This window comes from Schistocerca nitens, chromosome 4 (genome assembly GCF_023898315.1).
Source record: "Schistocerca nitens isolate TAMUIC-IGC-003100 chromosome 4, iqSchNite1.1, whole genome shotgun sequence".
Classification (NCBI taxonomy): Eukaryota; Metazoa; Arthropoda; class Insecta; order Orthoptera; family Acrididae; genus Schistocerca; species Schistocerca nitens.
In genome coordinates this window covers 346,775,071-346,792,419 of record NC_064617.1, presented here as the reverse complement: position 1 = coordinate 346,792,419, position 17,349 = coordinate 346,775,071, and the positions used below count along the sequence as shown (strand labels likewise).

At 40.7% G+C, this 17,349-nt stretch overlaps 1 protein-coding gene across 1 annotated transcript in view; it reads left to right on the top strand.

Annotated features, from left to right (window-relative positions):
- Positions 1–15,135, top strand: part of LOC126251474 (heat shock 70 kDa protein 4) — a 69,360-nt gene extending 54,225 nt beyond the window's left edge. The window contains exons 12-13 of the mRNA XM_049951914.1: positions 13,913–14,194; positions 14,308–15,135. Of these exons, the coding sequence (XP_049807871.1) occupies positions 13,913–14,194; positions 14,308–14,469 (444 nt within the window). The 3' untranslated portion in view covers positions 14,470–15,135. The remainder of the gene's footprint in view (positions 1–13,912; positions 14,195–14,307) is intronic.
- Positions 15,136–17,349: the final 2,214 nt, after the last annotated feature.

The window sequence follows — 17,349 nt, the reverse complement described above, 5'->3', positions numbered from 1 at the left end:
AGGCAGCCCCTTCACTCCCCCTTGATCTAAAAGTGCTTCACCTCTATGGGCAAAAATTGTGGTAAATTAAAACCACCTACAGTGGAACCTGCAGGGGTTCACTGCGCATGTGGAGGAACTCCATCTCTTATCTGTCTCTCCAGGAGACCCATTTCCATCAATCGTACACCCTTTAACTACGAGGCTACATACTCCACAAAAAGGACAATCTGAGTGGGGGGAGAGCTAGAGACGGCATGGGTATTTTCGCCGGTACAGACTATCATTCTTGCATCTCTCACTTACAGTGACTTTACAAGTAGTTGCTGTATCAGTGCATGTGTCATCCATTGACAATAAGTTCACTTTACTCGCCCCCTCGTGATGTACTTGAAGAAGAGGCCCTAACCGACCTCATTATATATAGCTCGTCCACCCCTTCATCCTCTGTGGTGATTTTAATGCACACAATGTGCTCTGGGGCTCTGCAACTACCTGCCCTAGAGGTAATTGAGAGGCTTCTTGTGTCATCACATGCATACTTCCTAAATGAGAGGCAGAGCACTCACTCATGTACAGCAAATGGGGTTGTTCTCTGCCATTGATCTCTCACTTTGCTTTCCAGCTCTTGCTCACACAGCTCAGTGGGAAGTGGTCGATGACTTGCACAGAAGTGATCGCTTCCCAATCTGGATTCACCTGCCAGATGGATTGGAACCCAAGGGCAACTGCCATGATGGGTGCTTGGTTGGCTTGATTGGACACTTTATAGCCAGTTGGCCCAGTGTGAACATTGTGCGAAGGTCGAGACATGAGTGGATCACATTTCCAAACTGATCCACCATTCCACAGTCCATGGGACAACAGAAGAGGCAACCTGTCTCTTGTTGGAGTGCCAAATCCCACTCAGCAATCAGGACCAGGCATGCGGCTTTGCGTAGGTACAACTGTTGGCCAACTGCAAAGAAACATGCAGCCTTTAGAGGGATGAGGGCGAAGTGTCGCTGAATTATTAGAGAGTAAGAAAAGGCCATGGCAACAGTTCCTGAACACCATTAATTGTTCCACCAAAAGTTCGGTTGTGTCGAAGAGAATCAGGAGAACTTCTGGGAGAGGAGGCAGATACTCCATGGCTGCTGTAACAGGGAATGGCACTGTCCAAACAAATCCGCGAGATGTGGCCCAGACTCTGGCAGTGTATTTTGCCACAGTTACTGCAACAGCCAGTCAGGATCCAGGTTTCCAGCATCAGAGAGTGATTGCTGAGAGTTGTAGTTTGGACTTCTGGTCCACATCTGATGGAGATTAAAACTACCCATTTTCCATGTGTGGGAGCTGCATTCTTCATTGTCCGTGGCTCATGACACATCCCCTGGTCACAACAGGATCCATTACAGTATGCTACAGTGCCTCATGAGGTGAAACAAAGATATCCTCCTCGCACTTTTAAATGTCATTTGGGTACCAGGTCACTTCTCCAATTGTGGTGTGAGGTAATTTTAATTCCTGCTTTAAAACCTGGAGAAGACTGTACATGCGCAAGCAATTATTGTATTTTTGCTCTCACTAGCTGCATGGGGAAGACTTTGGAGTGATGTGTCAACTGCCGCCTTGTCTGGATTTAGAATCCAGGCATCTGCTTAGTTCCTTTCAGCATGGGTTCATGTTGGTATTGCTCTACCTTCTGCCCCACTGCAGGCTCCTAACTAAGGTACGAGCATATGGGATTGGTTCCCAAGTATCTGAGTGGCTCGAAGACTTCTTAAGTAATAGAACCCAGTATGTTGTCCTCGATGGTGAGTGTCCATCGGAGGTGAGGGTATCATCTGGAGTGCCCCAGGGAAGTGTGGTAGGTCCGCTGTTGTTTTCTATCTACATAAATGATCTTTTGGATAGGGTGGATAGCAATGTGCGGCTGTTTGCTGATGATGCTGTGGTGTACAGAAAGGTGTCGTCGTTGAGTGACTGTAGGAGGATACAAGATGACTTGGACAGGATTTGTGATTGGTGTAAAGAATGGCAGCTAACTGTAAATATAGATAAATGTAAATTAATGCAGATGAATAGGAAAAAGAATCCCGTAATGTTTGAATACTCCATTAGTAGTGTAGCGCTTGACACAATCACGTCGATTAAATATTTGGGCGTAACACTGCAGAGCGATGTGAAGTGAAGTGAAGAAGTGAAGTGAAGTGAAGTGAAGTGGGACAAGCATGTAATGGCAGTTGTGGGGAAGGCGGATACTCATCTTCGGTTCATTGGTAGAATTTTGGGAAGATGTGGTTCATCTGTAAAGCAAACTGCTTATAAAAAACTAATACGACCTATTATTGAGTACTGCTCGAGCGTTTGGGATCCCTATCAGGTCGGATTGAGGGAGGACATAGAAGCAATTCAGAGGCGGGCTGCTAGATTTGTTACTGGTAGGTTTGATCATCACGCGAGTGTTACGGAAATGCTTCAGGAACTCGGGTGGGAGTCTCTAGAGGAAAGGAGGCGTTCTTTTCGTGAATCGCTACTGAGGAAATTTAGAGAACCAGCATTTGAGGCTGACTGCAGTACAATTTTACTGCCGCCAACTTACATTTCGCGGAAAGACCACAAAGATAAGATAAGAGAGATTAGGGCTCGTACAGAGGCATATAGGCAGTCATTTTTCCCTCGTTCTGTTTGGGAGTGGAACAGGGAGAGAAGATGCTAGTTGTGGTACGAGGTACCCTCTGCCACGCACCATATGATGGATTGCGGAGTATGTATGTAGATGTAGATAACCTTGTCCTTCTAGATGCGGCTATATGCATCATGCTTTCCTATGCTGGCATCACCTTCTAAGTACATGACATCGAAGAAGGCCTTCCATACTACTTGGAGGCCTTTTACCCTGGAGCAGCTTCATGAATGGGGTATTCGTGGTTGTCTTCCATTTTTATTCAGTCCTTCCTCTCGCCACGATATTTTAGATACCAAGTCGGTGACGTCCTGTCTGATTACTTTGAGCAGAAGAACTGTGTCCCTCAAGGTAACATTTTAAGTGTGCCTGTCTTCGCCATAGTTATTAATTGCTTTACGTCCATAGTGAAAAGTCCTGTCCAGTATTCTTTGTTTGTGGATGACTTCTCTGTGTTTTGATCTTCTTCAAGCCTTGCAACGACAACACATCAGTTGCAACTAGCTCTGGGATGTTTGAATAAATGGTCACAGAAGAGTTGTTTTAAGTTTTCCATTGAGAAGTTACAGACTGCAGCTCTACAAAGCTGTGATCATACAAAGTCTTAATTATGAGGGCCTGGTGTATACTCAACATCACTTTCAGCAGTGCAGATGCTGGACCTGATACACCATTATGAGGTCAAACTTTGGCGCGTGCCTTATGGATGAGACCTGTGAACAGCCTGCTCGCAGAGGCTGGCTTCTCTCCCCCTACAATTAAAGTGCCAGCAACTGCTGCTCAGTTATGCAATACACGTATTTGCGGCTGCCCTAAGCACCCGAACTACAGTGTCCTTTATCCTAGTAGGGAGATCTACCTCCCACAAAAGGGGCCCAAGTCTTGGAGTCACAATTGCAGTTCACGTGCAGAGTCCTTGCTCTGAACTCCGTCTTCCCCCCGCTGTCACTTGTCAGGGAGAAATCGCAAGTGCCTCTATGGTGTGTATCTCATCCTCCGTTCCTCTACGATCGACGGATGAACCAATTTTGCCTACACACTTCCAAGATGCAGTGAACTGTGCTCCCTGCTGAACAGATGCAGTGTATTCACTGCAGAATTGGTGGTCTTTGCTCGAACCCTCAGCCACCTTTGTTCTTGCTCTGTCGAGTAGTTCTTATTCAGCAGTGACTCCTTGAGTAGTCTTCAGGCTGTCGACCAGTGCTATCTCTTACGCCCATTGGTTGTGACTATCCAGGATCTCCTGTGTGACCTCTACTGTGCTGGATGGTCAGTTGTCTTTGGGATCCCAGGGAATGAACATGCTGACCAATTAGCCTAATTGGTTACCAAGATTCTGACTTTGTAGATGGGGATACTGAAACCAGAACTTCATTCGACTCTATGCTGAGAATTGTTGGAGACTTGCAATGCAGAAAGGTGTGATCTGGTTTCTCTAAATAAATTGTGAATTATAAAGGAGACCATGACCGTATGGCAGTCTTCCGTTCATGCTTCTACCAGGGAATATACTGTCCTGTATTGGCTTCACATTGGCCACATTTGGCTGTCCCATGGCCACATCCTCGGATGTGAGGATCCACCCCCATTGTTTGTTTGGTGTATGTCTCAGTTCCCCACAACCCACTGAACTGTTAGATGTTAACTGTGAAAGTGGTTTTTACTCCTCTCTCTGACACAGGGCACATTAGCCACATTGGCTGACTGAGGGGTTGGTGGGATGCTCCATTGACTGTGACGACCCAAGAGGCTCATGGCTGCCCTTGCTCAGTGGTCTGGTCTGACTTCTGCCCTTCCCATCTTTTTAATTCTTCTTATTCATTTACATCTGTCATTTGTTGACAGACTCATCACCATTGTTATCTTTCCTGAGATTTTATTTATCCATGTAGCTAGTTTTCATGTGGTAATGGAGGGTGTGGAAGCACTGTTCGGGTGCAGAGGGTTTGTCTTCAGTCCTATAAAGTGTCCCAGGGGCCTCTAGCTGCTTTCTGGATGGGGTGACACCCACCTTCAAGCTTTTACCCATCTCACTTCTTGCTTCTATGACTGGGCTTCCTTGATTCTCAGATACAGTTGAGTCCATTGGGAATTGTCTTCCTGTATGGGAACTATTCGCAGCTTGACACACAAGAGATTAAGGGGCCAATGACCTCGTAGTTCGGCCCCTTTAATCCCATCAGTCCACTACTACTACTACTACTACTACTACTACTACAAGGTGAACTATAGTGGGCTTGTGGCAGTGTATAAAATGTCAACTGTCTGTTCTTCTTACTTCGTGGTGCCGAATCTCCCTCTCTTCCACCCTACTGCCAACATTGACATTGTTTTTCAGCTGAAAGAGATCTATTACTCGTACACAAATTTTGATCATTACTGAATCAAAACTAAAAGAATTTTTCGTAAAATTTGGTAGACATAGCATTGAAATAACTTTGGCTGTCATGCTCTATAAATTATGTTAGCATTTGTTGACCCGCACAAATTCAGTGATTGAAGTAAACATTTTAATGTACAAGGGATTTTGAGCTTAGTGAGTGATTACAAGGCCATGACTTCTTAAAATCGTGCCCTGAAATGAGTCCCATTCTGTCAAAGATTTTGCCTACTGTACGTAGAGAATAGTTTTTCGTCACCCTCCCAATCTCCACAATATTCTTGTAAGACCCTATGCACCTTCTACACCCATCTCCCTACCCTATGACTCCTACCCCTGTGACCATCCTCCTTGCTGCAAGACTTGCCCTGTGCACCCTCCTATCACCACCTTTACCAGTCCTGTAACTGGCAAAACATATACTGGCATAGGGAGAGCCACCTGTAAAACGACACATCATATACCAGCTGTTATGTAAACACTGTTCGGCCTTTTACATTGGCATGACTATCACTGAATTAGCAGTTGGAATGAATGGGCACAGGCAGAAGATTATACTGGCGACACACAATATCCTGTTGCAGAGCTTGCTCTAAAACATGACAGTTAGTGACCTCGGTGCCTGTTTCACCAAACACGGCATCTGGATTCTTTCCCTAGACACGAATTTCTCAGAACTTCGCAGGTGGGAAGTAGTGCTACAATGTGTCCTTGGTTCTTACCTCCCACCTGGCCTTAATTTACGTTAATTTCCTCCCCCCTCGGCATTTCTTGACAGTAATTACTCCTTTCTCCACTCCATTTTCGTTTTCTACATCTTTCATTTTTACCTGTATTTTTTGCTGCCTCCCATCGCTCCTACGTACAATGCACTTAGCTTTTAACTCTTAACTCGTGCATGATGTTTAAGCAGTAATATCTGTCTTGCATATTACCTTGTCTTCCACCTTTAAACTCTCAGGTTTTCAAATCTCGTCGGGTGCAGTCCTCGTTAATCAGTCTTTCCTTCTCATTCTGTCCAGTAAGTCTCCCCAGACTGGGTGACTTCCCCAAAATCTACCACTTTTCCTAGATCTCCTTAGTCCTTTTCCTTCACCCCTCTTCCTTCCCGTTCAACCCTTCTGCCTGAAGAAGAAGCCACTGGCTCTGAAAGTTTGCCTAATTATAATCTTGTGTGTGTGTGTGTGTGTGTGTGTGTGTGTGTGTGTGTGTGTGTGTGTGCGCTGCTGCCACTTGGTGAGTAGATTTTTCTTCAGTCCTATTACCTTTTTACTACGTAAATTCTATTTACGTCTTTTATTATTGTTTACAGCAATAGTTGTTGCTACACATACTTCATATACCTTGTTTTACAAATCCTTCTGACTGTACCTTATGTTCTGCCTTCACATCATTCATTATATAACTCTGATTTGTCTTATCACCCATTTTATCAGTAAGCTAGTGAACACTTGATAACATAATCAATTTTACACTTTTTTTCCTTCCAAACCTTGGTTGCTGCTGATGCCGGTGCCTCTCCTCTCCTGCCAATTAGTTCATATTCCCACATCAGGTACCCAAATAACCATCACAGATTTTGATGAAATTGTGTATGAACAATTGACATGTGCCCAATGAACATTGGTAGAGTTTCACAATTATTAATTCAGTACATACAAGTATATAGTCATATTTGTTTGACCCTGTAGTGCAGCTATCAACAGTGCACCTGTAAGTTTTCGGCAAATTCAAGACAAAATATCTCCAGTAATATATTCTTGGAAGAAACAAAACTAGGCTAGCGTCTACAACTATTTGTGCTCTTTTTAACCAAAATAATAATAAAAAAAATCCTGAGTAATTTGAATTAGTCGACCCAAAAAAAATGAAATGCTTGCAAGCAATGTGAAGTTTAGCTTTTTATACCTCCAGAAGTAATTGCGGGATACACTTGAAGCCTTGCACATAAGTTACCAATACAAGGTCTTGTATTATAAAATTTGACTCTCCTAATGCTTTCGAGTAGTTTACAAATTGAGGACAAATTTGACAGTTTTTCTAAAAACCACAAAAATTGCTATTTTTGTCCCACTTGTACAAAAAGTGTCTTCTGCAAACTCTTTTAAACAATTTTCATAAGAAAGATCTTGTTCTAAACCACCTAAAAATTATATTTGACTTTGCAATGCAAGCATATGAGGCACTAAAAAACAATGACAATGTGGAAGTGCATTGAAAATGGGTCCATATTCGGCTGGTACTCAAATCTGACATTTTATTATGTTCTACAGTTGTTTAGTAATCTCTGGGGAAGGCAGTAACAGAAGTCTTGATGACTAGGAACTGAGATAAAGACAAATGTTGCCAAACAGCTACAGCATGTGTTGCGTAAATAGCCAGCAGGTTCTAAATCACTGTTATGTTGTGTAAATTTTGAGGAAGTTCACTATAATATTACTGTAATTTTTTTGAATGGATCTGTGTTACAGAAAATTATTAGTAAGTATAATGCTGTTGATGTACTAGTTTAATTGTGGTTTAAAATACACCATATTTTGTATTGGCATAGTTTGCAGTTAATGTGGAACTCTAGTGCACACATGAAAAGTTTTATAAATGTGTTGGTATGGTCCATGGTGGTTACTTTTTGAGGAAAACTATACTGTCAGCTGGACATCAGTGATGGGATTGTTTGGGAACAAATTTTGATAAGGCAGGACCCAAAAAATTGTACTTCTCAAATATGATTACCTCAAATTATTAGAGCCACAAAACAGAACTATTTTTCATTGGATTCCTTATTCCACCTCTTTTTTTTTATAAAAAGAATTTTGAGCTGAATTCTATAGAGGTGTCAAAGTGCTAAACAATTGTAGAATGCAATAAAATATCAGCTTTAATTTGCTTACCAGTGGAATATGGGCCCATTTTCGATGCACTTCCAGCTTGTTTTTAGCACATTATATTCTTGCTTTGCAAACCCAAATTTAGTTTTTTTAGGTGGTTTAAAAAAGTTGCAGGTGGCTCTTTTTTTGTAAATGTGCACCAAAAGCAGCCATTTCTGACATTTTTAGAAAAATCAGAATTACCCACAGATTGTAAACTACCAGAAAGCAGTAAGAGAATGAAATTTTATTTTCTAAGATCTTGTATTGATGAGATTTTACCCTGTAGGTACAGGGTGGGAAAGGGAATGATCCCTAACCATAAAAGTTAATAAAAGAAACACTGAAAATGCTAGAAAACATTTATTACTGCAATAAAATACAGTTGAAGTTTGGCTTTATTAAGTTTTGAACGTAAAATCCTGCAAGCGGCGCCCCTTGTCAATACACGGCTGCAGCCAGTTTCTTAAGTTCTGCATAACTATGTGGAGCATCCCTTCAAGGCTCCCTGGGTGTTTATAAACTTCAGCTTTAAGATAATTCCAAAGAAAGAAGTCACAGTGACTTAAATCGGGCAAGTGTGCAGGCCATGGAATGTTGCCGAACTGTGAAATCAAGTGACGGGCAACGATTTCTCTCAAAACATTCATTGAATGTCAAGCAGTGTAGGTCACGGCACCATCCTGCTAAAACCAAACAAGCCTCATACGCATTTGGTGAAGCTGTAATTCAAAAATATTGTGGATCATGTTCACATACCGTCCACTATTGATGGTAACAGCATGGTTGTTCTCCTAAAAAAATAAAGTCCAGTGATTTCCTCAGCACTGATTGCACACCAAACTGTGGTCTTATTGCTGGGGAGGGGGTCTCTTAAATTTCCCTAGGATTCACAAAACTCCAGTTACGCCTAACAACACATCCAGAAATGTAAAAGTGCACCTCATCTCTGAAGAAAATATGCGCATCTTCGGCATTTTCAATAAAGTCTTCACAGGGGAGTCATCAATTTTGATAGTTATGTTGTGACAGTTCTTGACTGATCGTCTTTTTATATAGATGAAATTGAAGGACTTTGTGAAGAATCCGGTGCACAGTATGGCTATACAGTGCCACTGACGAAGCATGCTTGTGAGCAGAATGTGTAGGGGACTACGACACTGACCTTATATGCTCACTGTTTTCAGGAGATATATCGGTCTCTGTGCTCAAACTCTTTTCCCTAAAACTGCCACATTGATGAAAGCTCTCTACCCACAACAGAATTGGTTTTTGGTTGAAAACAAGGTTTCGAAGAGGAGTTCGCTATGCAGTATGCATAGTTCATTCCACCACGCCGTTTCTGCAACACACAGCAGACCTAATATAAATGCCCATTGCCACTGTGGCCTTGGAGCCCATCTCCATTATTCCATTTTCCCTCTTTCTTAAAGTTACCAACTTTAAAATTAAGGATAATTCCCAGCCCCATCCTGTGAAAGGAGGTCACTTCTTCACCTTTTTTTTTTTCCCCCAGCTTCTACTATTTTGGCCAACTTCGCTTCAAATTATCCATATATGAATCACTCGAAATTTTATTATTTTGCTAAAGAGAAAGAAATATTGCCAGAGGTATTATGTCAGAAGTTTTGCCACTGTATTCATTACATTACAAAGCTTTTTTGCTTTCTTCATATTTGTTCTTGCCTGTGGTGAAATAAACTTATTCTGAAAAGTGAGGTAGTTGTCATCTCATAGTCACACAAATGACTGTATCTCTGCAAGCATTAAACTGGCAAAAGTGAAACTTTTCTTATGTTCATTGGGAACATGCATGGATGTGTGCACAAAATTTCAGCAAAATATGTAATAGTCTTTTGGGAACATTTTCTGAAATCGGACTACTTGACTTGGAACAGCCCATTAGTATTCTGTACACGGTTCACTCTTACGTCAAACACAAACTTTAAGTTTATTGTTTGGTCCTTTGTTACCACTGTCACTTTAATGATGTGTGAATTCTTATTCATGTTGCCAAAATGGGAACATGTTTTCACACTTGGGGCACCATTTGGAATGGACAAATTAAGTCTGCTTTAACACTGAGGCGTGATCACGCAACAAATTGCTGACTGACATTTACCGCACAATTTTACAAAGATATAACAGAGGTGACTGTTTGTTAACACACTTAATGCTGCCATCCAAATGAATTTTGTGGGCGTACACAATTATTTACAGACATGCTTTGGCGTAATAGTTAAGCTTCGTTATTACATTTTAGTTTATAATGAGAACTAAGTCAAATTTAGAAGTGGTGCCATCCTACTACTCCCCTAATAATTTGTGTTATCTGTGTGTTAGATTATAGAAAAGTATTAAAATTTAGGGTGCTATTTAAATAACACAGGATATACCTACACAGTTGATGCTGCACTTTCATGTAAAATGTGCTTGAGAAATAAGCCTTCAGAAAACAACACTGGAATTGCTCTTAAAATAATCCCCTCTCCCCCTCGCAGGATATGTTTCCTTGATTTAACAAACGCTGCAGTGGCAAAACGATCTCCACCGTACATGTTCTAATATTAGAATCAATTATTAATACCATGGAGCACAAACATAAAATATGTTCTTCAATAGTTTCTCACCACTCTGGTTCTTTCTCATTACCTGAACAACATGTTTTACTGAAATTTTTGCCTTTCCTACATGTTGCATATTTTACACAGTTGCTACAGACAAAAGGCACTGTTTCAAAGTAGCTTCAATTGCTGTTGCTTTTGAATCTCCAGAATGTTGTATTTGCCTGTACATAAAGATCATTTTCCTGTTCGTCAGCTACCCCCCACCCCCTTCCTCTCTCTCTCTCTCTCTCTCTCTCTCTCTCTCTCTCTCTCTCTCTCTCTCTCTCTCTCTCTCTCCCCCCCCCCCACCCCACACACACACACACACACACACACACACACACACACACACACACACACACACACACCTACCTTTCCCCTCCCATCTACATATATACTCCGCTAGCCACCAAGCGGTGTGTGGCGGAGGGCACAATTCGTGCCAAAGTCATATTTCCCCCCTCTGTTCCAGTCTCGGATCGCACAAGGGAAAAATGACTGTCTGAACACCTCAGTACGAGCTCTAATTTCCCTTATCTTTGAATGGTGATCATTGCGCGATTTGAAAGTTCGTGGTATAAGATATGCTCTACATCCTCAGTGAAGATCGGATTTCGGAATTTAGTGAGCAGCCCCTTCCATTTAGCGCGCTGTCTATCTGCAAGTGCGTCCCACTTCAAACTTTCTGAGATTTGTAACACTCTCACAATTGCTAAATGTACCAGTCACAAATCTTGCCTTTCTTCTTTGGACTTTCTCAATCTCTTGAACCAGACCCAACTGGAAAGGGTCCCGTACAGATGAACAATACTCTAAGTCTGGACGAACTAATATATTGTAACCTATTTCCTTTGTTGAAGGACTGCATCGCTTCAGTATTCTACCAATAAATCGCAATCTAGGTTCGCCTTACCCGTTACTTGTGTAATCTTGATCATTCCATTTGAGATCATATTGAATAGTCACACCCTGATACTTGACGGATGTTACCACTTACAAAGACTGGGCATATATTTTGTACTCGTACATTAATGGGGATTTTTGCCTTGTTATATGCAGTAGGTTACATTTACTAATAATGAGATAACTGCCAGTCATTACACCATGTATTTATTTTCTGCAAATCCACATTGATTTGTTCACAACTTTTGTGTGATATACTACTTTCCTGTAGACTACAGCATCATCGGCAAACAGTCTAATGCCGCTGTCAGTACCATGAAACAGATCGTTTATGTAAATCGTAAAAAGCAGCGGACCTATTACGCTGCCCTGGGGCACATCTGAAGTTACACTTGTTTCTGTTGAAGTCACCCCGTTCAGGACAAGATACTGCTCCTTGTCTGTTAGAAAACTTTCTATCCAACTGTATATGTCGTCGGATAGACTGTAAGCGCGCACTTTTTGGAGCAAGCAACAGTGCGGAACTAAGTCGAACGCCTTTCAAAAGTCGAAAAATATGGCATCAACCTGGGAGCTTGTTGTATATCGTGCACAAAGAGTGCCAGCTGTGTCTCGCGTGACCGCTGTTTCCTAAAACCATGCTGGTTTCTGCAGATGAGCTTCTCAGAGTCTAGAAAGGTCATTGTGTCTGAACACAAATACGTTCCGTGATTCTACAACAAATCGATGTCAGTGAAATTGGCCGGTAATTATGTGCATCTGATTTTCTACCCTTTTTATAGATTGCTATGACCTGGGCTTTATTCCAGTTCCGTGGAACTTTCCGCTGTTCCAATTGCCTTTGATAGATGATGGATAAGAATGGTGGTATATTTGTAGCATAGTCACCATATAATCTTACGGGGATACCATCTGGGCCAGATGCCTTCCTGGTGTCTAAGGATCTTAACTGTTTTACAATCCCAGATGGCACTGAACACTATGTCAGCCATCCTTGCATTTGTTCAATAGTGGAAAGGGGGAATGGTGCTGCAGTCATCTACCGTAGAAGAGTTTTTGAAAGCTAGGTTTAGAATTTTGGCCTTCTGTTTATCATCATTAGTTACATTACCCATACTGTCAGCAAGAGAAGGTATTGAATTATTTGTAGAGTTCATAGATTTTACGTACAACCAAAATTTTTTGGGGTTATTTTTAGAATCTGCAGATAAAATATTGCTTTCAAATTCGTTATAAGAATCTCTCACTGTCCTTGTGACAGCTGCTTTCAGTTCGCACAATTTCTGTTTGTCAGTGGGGCAGTGACTACATTTAAAACGACTGTGCAAAATTCTCTGCTTTCTCAGCAACTTCGTAATATGTTTGTTGTACCAAGGTGGATCCTTTCCCTCCCCTATATTTTTGCTAGGCACATACTTCTCTAGCACATGGTGGACAATACCTTTAAATTCCAACCAAAGACCTCAATATCTTTCTGTCCAACGCTAAATGCTTGGAGCTGACTATGAAGATATTGATTAATGACACTTTTATTGACATAGAAGCCACAACGACATTATGGTTGCTAATACCTTCTGCTAGATTAACTTCCTCAAAAAGATAAGGTCTGTTTGTCACCAAGATATCTAATATTTTCTAACCAATTGCTCAAGGTTGTATGTTGAGACCGCTGCTAGAATAACTTCACACGAATCTTTGCTTCTGCCCCATATGATAAATGTGTAATTTTCCCTATGATAAATGTGTAATTTTCACAGTCAATGGATGCCAGATTAAAGTCTCCACCTATAACTAATGGATAATTTGGATATTTACTTCCTATATACTCAAGACTTTCCCTGAAACATTCTGCGATGTTTGTTGCGGTTGCTGGTGGTCTATAAAAACATCCTAATACAATGGGCAATCCTTGTCTGATTGACAGCTTTTCACAGTCCGGCCCAGTATTGATCTCAGCTGCAGTTTAAACAGCTTGTAACTGCAATGAACACACCGCCTCCCATAGCATCAGTCCTATCCTTCCTAAACATTGTCCAGTCAGAGTTCCAAATTTCACTGCTTATTATGTCTGTTTTCAACCAGCTTTCAGTACCTAATACAACATTGGCATTGCTACTGTTTATTTCAGAGAGTAACTCGGGGATCGTGCTACAGACATTTCAACAATTTATTAACATGAGATAAAGCATATTTAAATCCCGCCCCTCCCCTTTCCTGCGAAGTTTTCAATTTTGATTGAAGAACTTGCAGAAGTTTTGCTACTCTATTTGTTAAGTTACATAGTTTTTTTGCTTTCTTCATATTTGTTCTTGCCTGTGGTGAAATAAACTTCTGAAAAGTTAGGTAGTTCCCATACTTCTTTATGCCCTATTGTTTTCAGTAAGCATTTAAAAGAAGTTTGTTCATCTATTTACCACTGCTTGACTAATGGTTTTTCCTCTCATTGTTTCAGTCCTATGATAATTTTACAATTGATTCCTAAATATATTTTTTCTTTTTTTCTAACTAGACTCTGGGTGAGCCCATAAAGATGAGGCGTCAGGAATTCGAACAGCGCTCTTGGGTACTAGAGGAATTTGGAGCGGCCCTTCAGTTAACTCGAAAGGCAGTAGATCAGTGGAGGGCTGGAGAAGAGCGATATAACCATTTGGCGGAAGCTGATATGCAGCAGGTTGAGCAGAAAGTTGAACAGTGCCACAGATGGTTAGAGGAGAAGAGGTCCCAACTGGCTTCAACACCACGTACTCAAAATCCACCAATTACTGTTGCACAGATTAGGCAAGAGAAGCAGGTAACAAGTCATTTCAAATTCATAACATAATAAATAAATAAAAATGGTTTAATGTTGTTTTTCCACATACGAGTGTAATCTATATTTAAAGTATCACTTTTATTTCCTTGCAGGCTTTTGACAGTGCTGTAAGTCCGGTACTGAACAAACCAAAACCCAAAGTGGAGCCGCCGCCGCAACAGAATAAAGAGGGTGAAACCAAAGATGCTCAGGGTGATAGTTCGAAAACAAATTCCCAGAATGAGCAGACGGAGGAAAAGATGGATGTAGAATAAATTGCAATAGATTGCATTCTAACATGGCATTAAATATGACGCGTTCATTTAAAACTGATAACTTTATTTATTATTGCAGTGAGTTAATGCAATAAAGTTGTCAAGGTGAATATGTTGGTGACTGTTAAGAAATGCGAGAGGTTAAACATAACAAACTGACACAGCTGCTGATGCAGTTACACGCTTGACAGTAGTTTCACATTGTGTCGGCTGCTAACATCTTCAGGAATTTAAATATCGCATTACGTGTGTTGTTCCTGTGAATTGCTGTAAAGAAGTCATTGCTCCAAATCGGGGTACCTGTTAATACAACAACTGGTGCCCTTGTATATGAAGTCAGTATTGTTGCACATTATTCCTGCTAGAATGTTAATTGTTCTGAAGACGTCTCATAAATGTTTTTTTGTAAACATAAAGAGTGTCCTGTGTTTGTGCAGTTCGGCTGTTTGCATATGTTTCGCATGCAACTGAAGCTATCAAATTGCTTTCTTCCCATTGTTCCTTAAGCCACTTCATTTTTTCTGTGTAGTAGGAGGCCTACCACTTAAACCAGGTGCATAAAACTTTAGAAACTGTTTGATTTTATCTAATAAGTTAATGCATCTGAGCAAACTGAACATAATGCATTTAAATATTATAATAAATTGCAGTGAAATTTGTTGTAAACGTGTTTTTTTGTTTGTTCTATTACCTACTGCTGAGTCGTATACTCAACTTCCAGCAAATCTCCTTTTTGAAGTATCCAATTCAAAAACAGATCTGAAAAGATGGTTTATTGGTAGCTTTGGACATAGTTTCAGGATATCGATTTTGTGAAAAGATGGGTTCAACATCTTGGATTGGGTCTATGGACAGTAAATAATGAAGGTAAGGGTTCAGAGGGCTAAGGTCAAGGGAAAAAGATATAAGAAGGCAGTTGGCAACAAGCTTAACCCTGCTGGGAAAGAGTAATCACATTTTTGTGAAGAATGGAGAATCAAAATGTGTCTGTCACAATTAGAAAGAGCTGTTTTCCTTCAGAAGGACTAGGTCAAGTTTGATTCTGTCGAAAATGAATGGATCTGTCAAACCCCCCCCCCCCCCCCCCCGAGTGATCGCTTAAGAAATCGTGAAACTCCCAGTGTCCCCTTTTGCTGTAGGTTCTGTATTTGCAGCCAAGTGCAGAAGCTGATGCATTGCACTTTCCTTATTTATTTCTCCACCTAGGAGTGAAGATTTGGAAGTGCATCTTCCAAAACTTTAGATGTGTGTGTCTTTGGCTTCCTGTTCACGTCTTCCTACTCATCTCTTACTCAAGCATGTACATATTTATCCGTTTAGTTCTGTCTACTTGAGTGTAAGCCTTTAAACTATCCTTCATGAGCAGGCACACACATCTTCCGTATGTCCAGTCTCTTGCAATATTTCTGTATTCACTGTTTCTTAACATCTGTGGTTTTTTTCCCCCCCCCAGCTGTAGAAAGTTCTACATATCTCTTATAAGCTCTCCACTTTTTTAAAGTTATGAGATCCACCTATAACTTTCATACTTGGCATATTCTTGGTCTCTGTGGTAGTCCTGTTAAAGATACAGTAAACTCTAATGAAGTAAAAGAAAAATGTAAAAGCCTGCTGCGATTTCTACCCACAGATGACAAGTTTGATATTGTTCAGTTTGTGCCTCACATCAGTTTGAATGTTGTTCATCATAAAAGTGTCTCCTTCATGTGAATTTCTGCACTTTGTCATTTTTTGGTAGGTTGGTATTGATAACACCAAGTCTAGTCACACGTGAGGTCTGCATTTTTTATTCCAATCAAATCATGGCAGACATCCACGCATCATTTTTGTTTGCGAGTCGTGATGTGTGAGACACTCTCTGCATACACTTTACTCTTTTTCAGAACATTTCTAGAGAATGTCTTGAACACTTAATTTAAAAGGGTTGCTCTGTTGAGATTTGTTGTATAATACAGCCACATGTCCACTGCCTAACACTGCCTGCTCACAACTGACTGGTCAAAGAACAACTGTTGGTCAAACAACCAACCATTGTTCAGCTTAGAGCTAATGCTGACTCTATAATTACTGCTCTGATGTTGCCTACAGATCAGGAATAAAATAAGTCTTGGAACTTTGTGGATGGACTATGTATTTTGCCTCCCAAGCTGTTGCCATCTTAAAGTAGATGTGCCAGCTTACATTTGCATGTAACTCGTTGTAGGTTCTGAAGTAATTTGGTTGATACTTTTATGACAAGAAAGTTGAGCAAACGTGTGTACAGTTAGTTGTGTTATGTGAAAATGAAAGAAAGAAATTATCACAGTGCAGTTAATAAAACTTGCCATTGAAAATATTTGTGCTGTGAGGTAATAAATTGGAATTTATGGGGGTTGTACTGTTCTTATTGGTGGTTGTGTGGAACCTTGTGTATCTCTAGATGAAGATGTAGCTGCCTTGGGCTTGGGAAAGAATCTGTAGTTAGGCATCTATTGTTAGAAATGAATGAAACAGAGTGTAGTTTACCAAGGAAGCATTCATTGGTCTGCCAGCATCTTTGTTTTACAAAACTATGAAATCATCAATAGAAGGCTTTAAACTTACCTCAGTCGAGAAGATAGAGGTTGCAAGACGAAGTTAATCTGTTTGAATATTTGGGGAAGGAATCAGACAATGATCCTTTGATAACCTTTTTTTTATATATAAAAAGTATTTTGATGAAGATTGCGTCATCAGTAATTGCAGAAACACATACCAGATCGCCAAGTGAAAGATACTTCTTCCACAGATGCCGAATTTTGCTTTCCAGAATTCCAACTGCCCCATTTTTTCCACACTGTCTTTAGCATGAAGTACTTTCACTGCAAATTTTGCAACAATAAGAAATTAACAGCCCTGTCA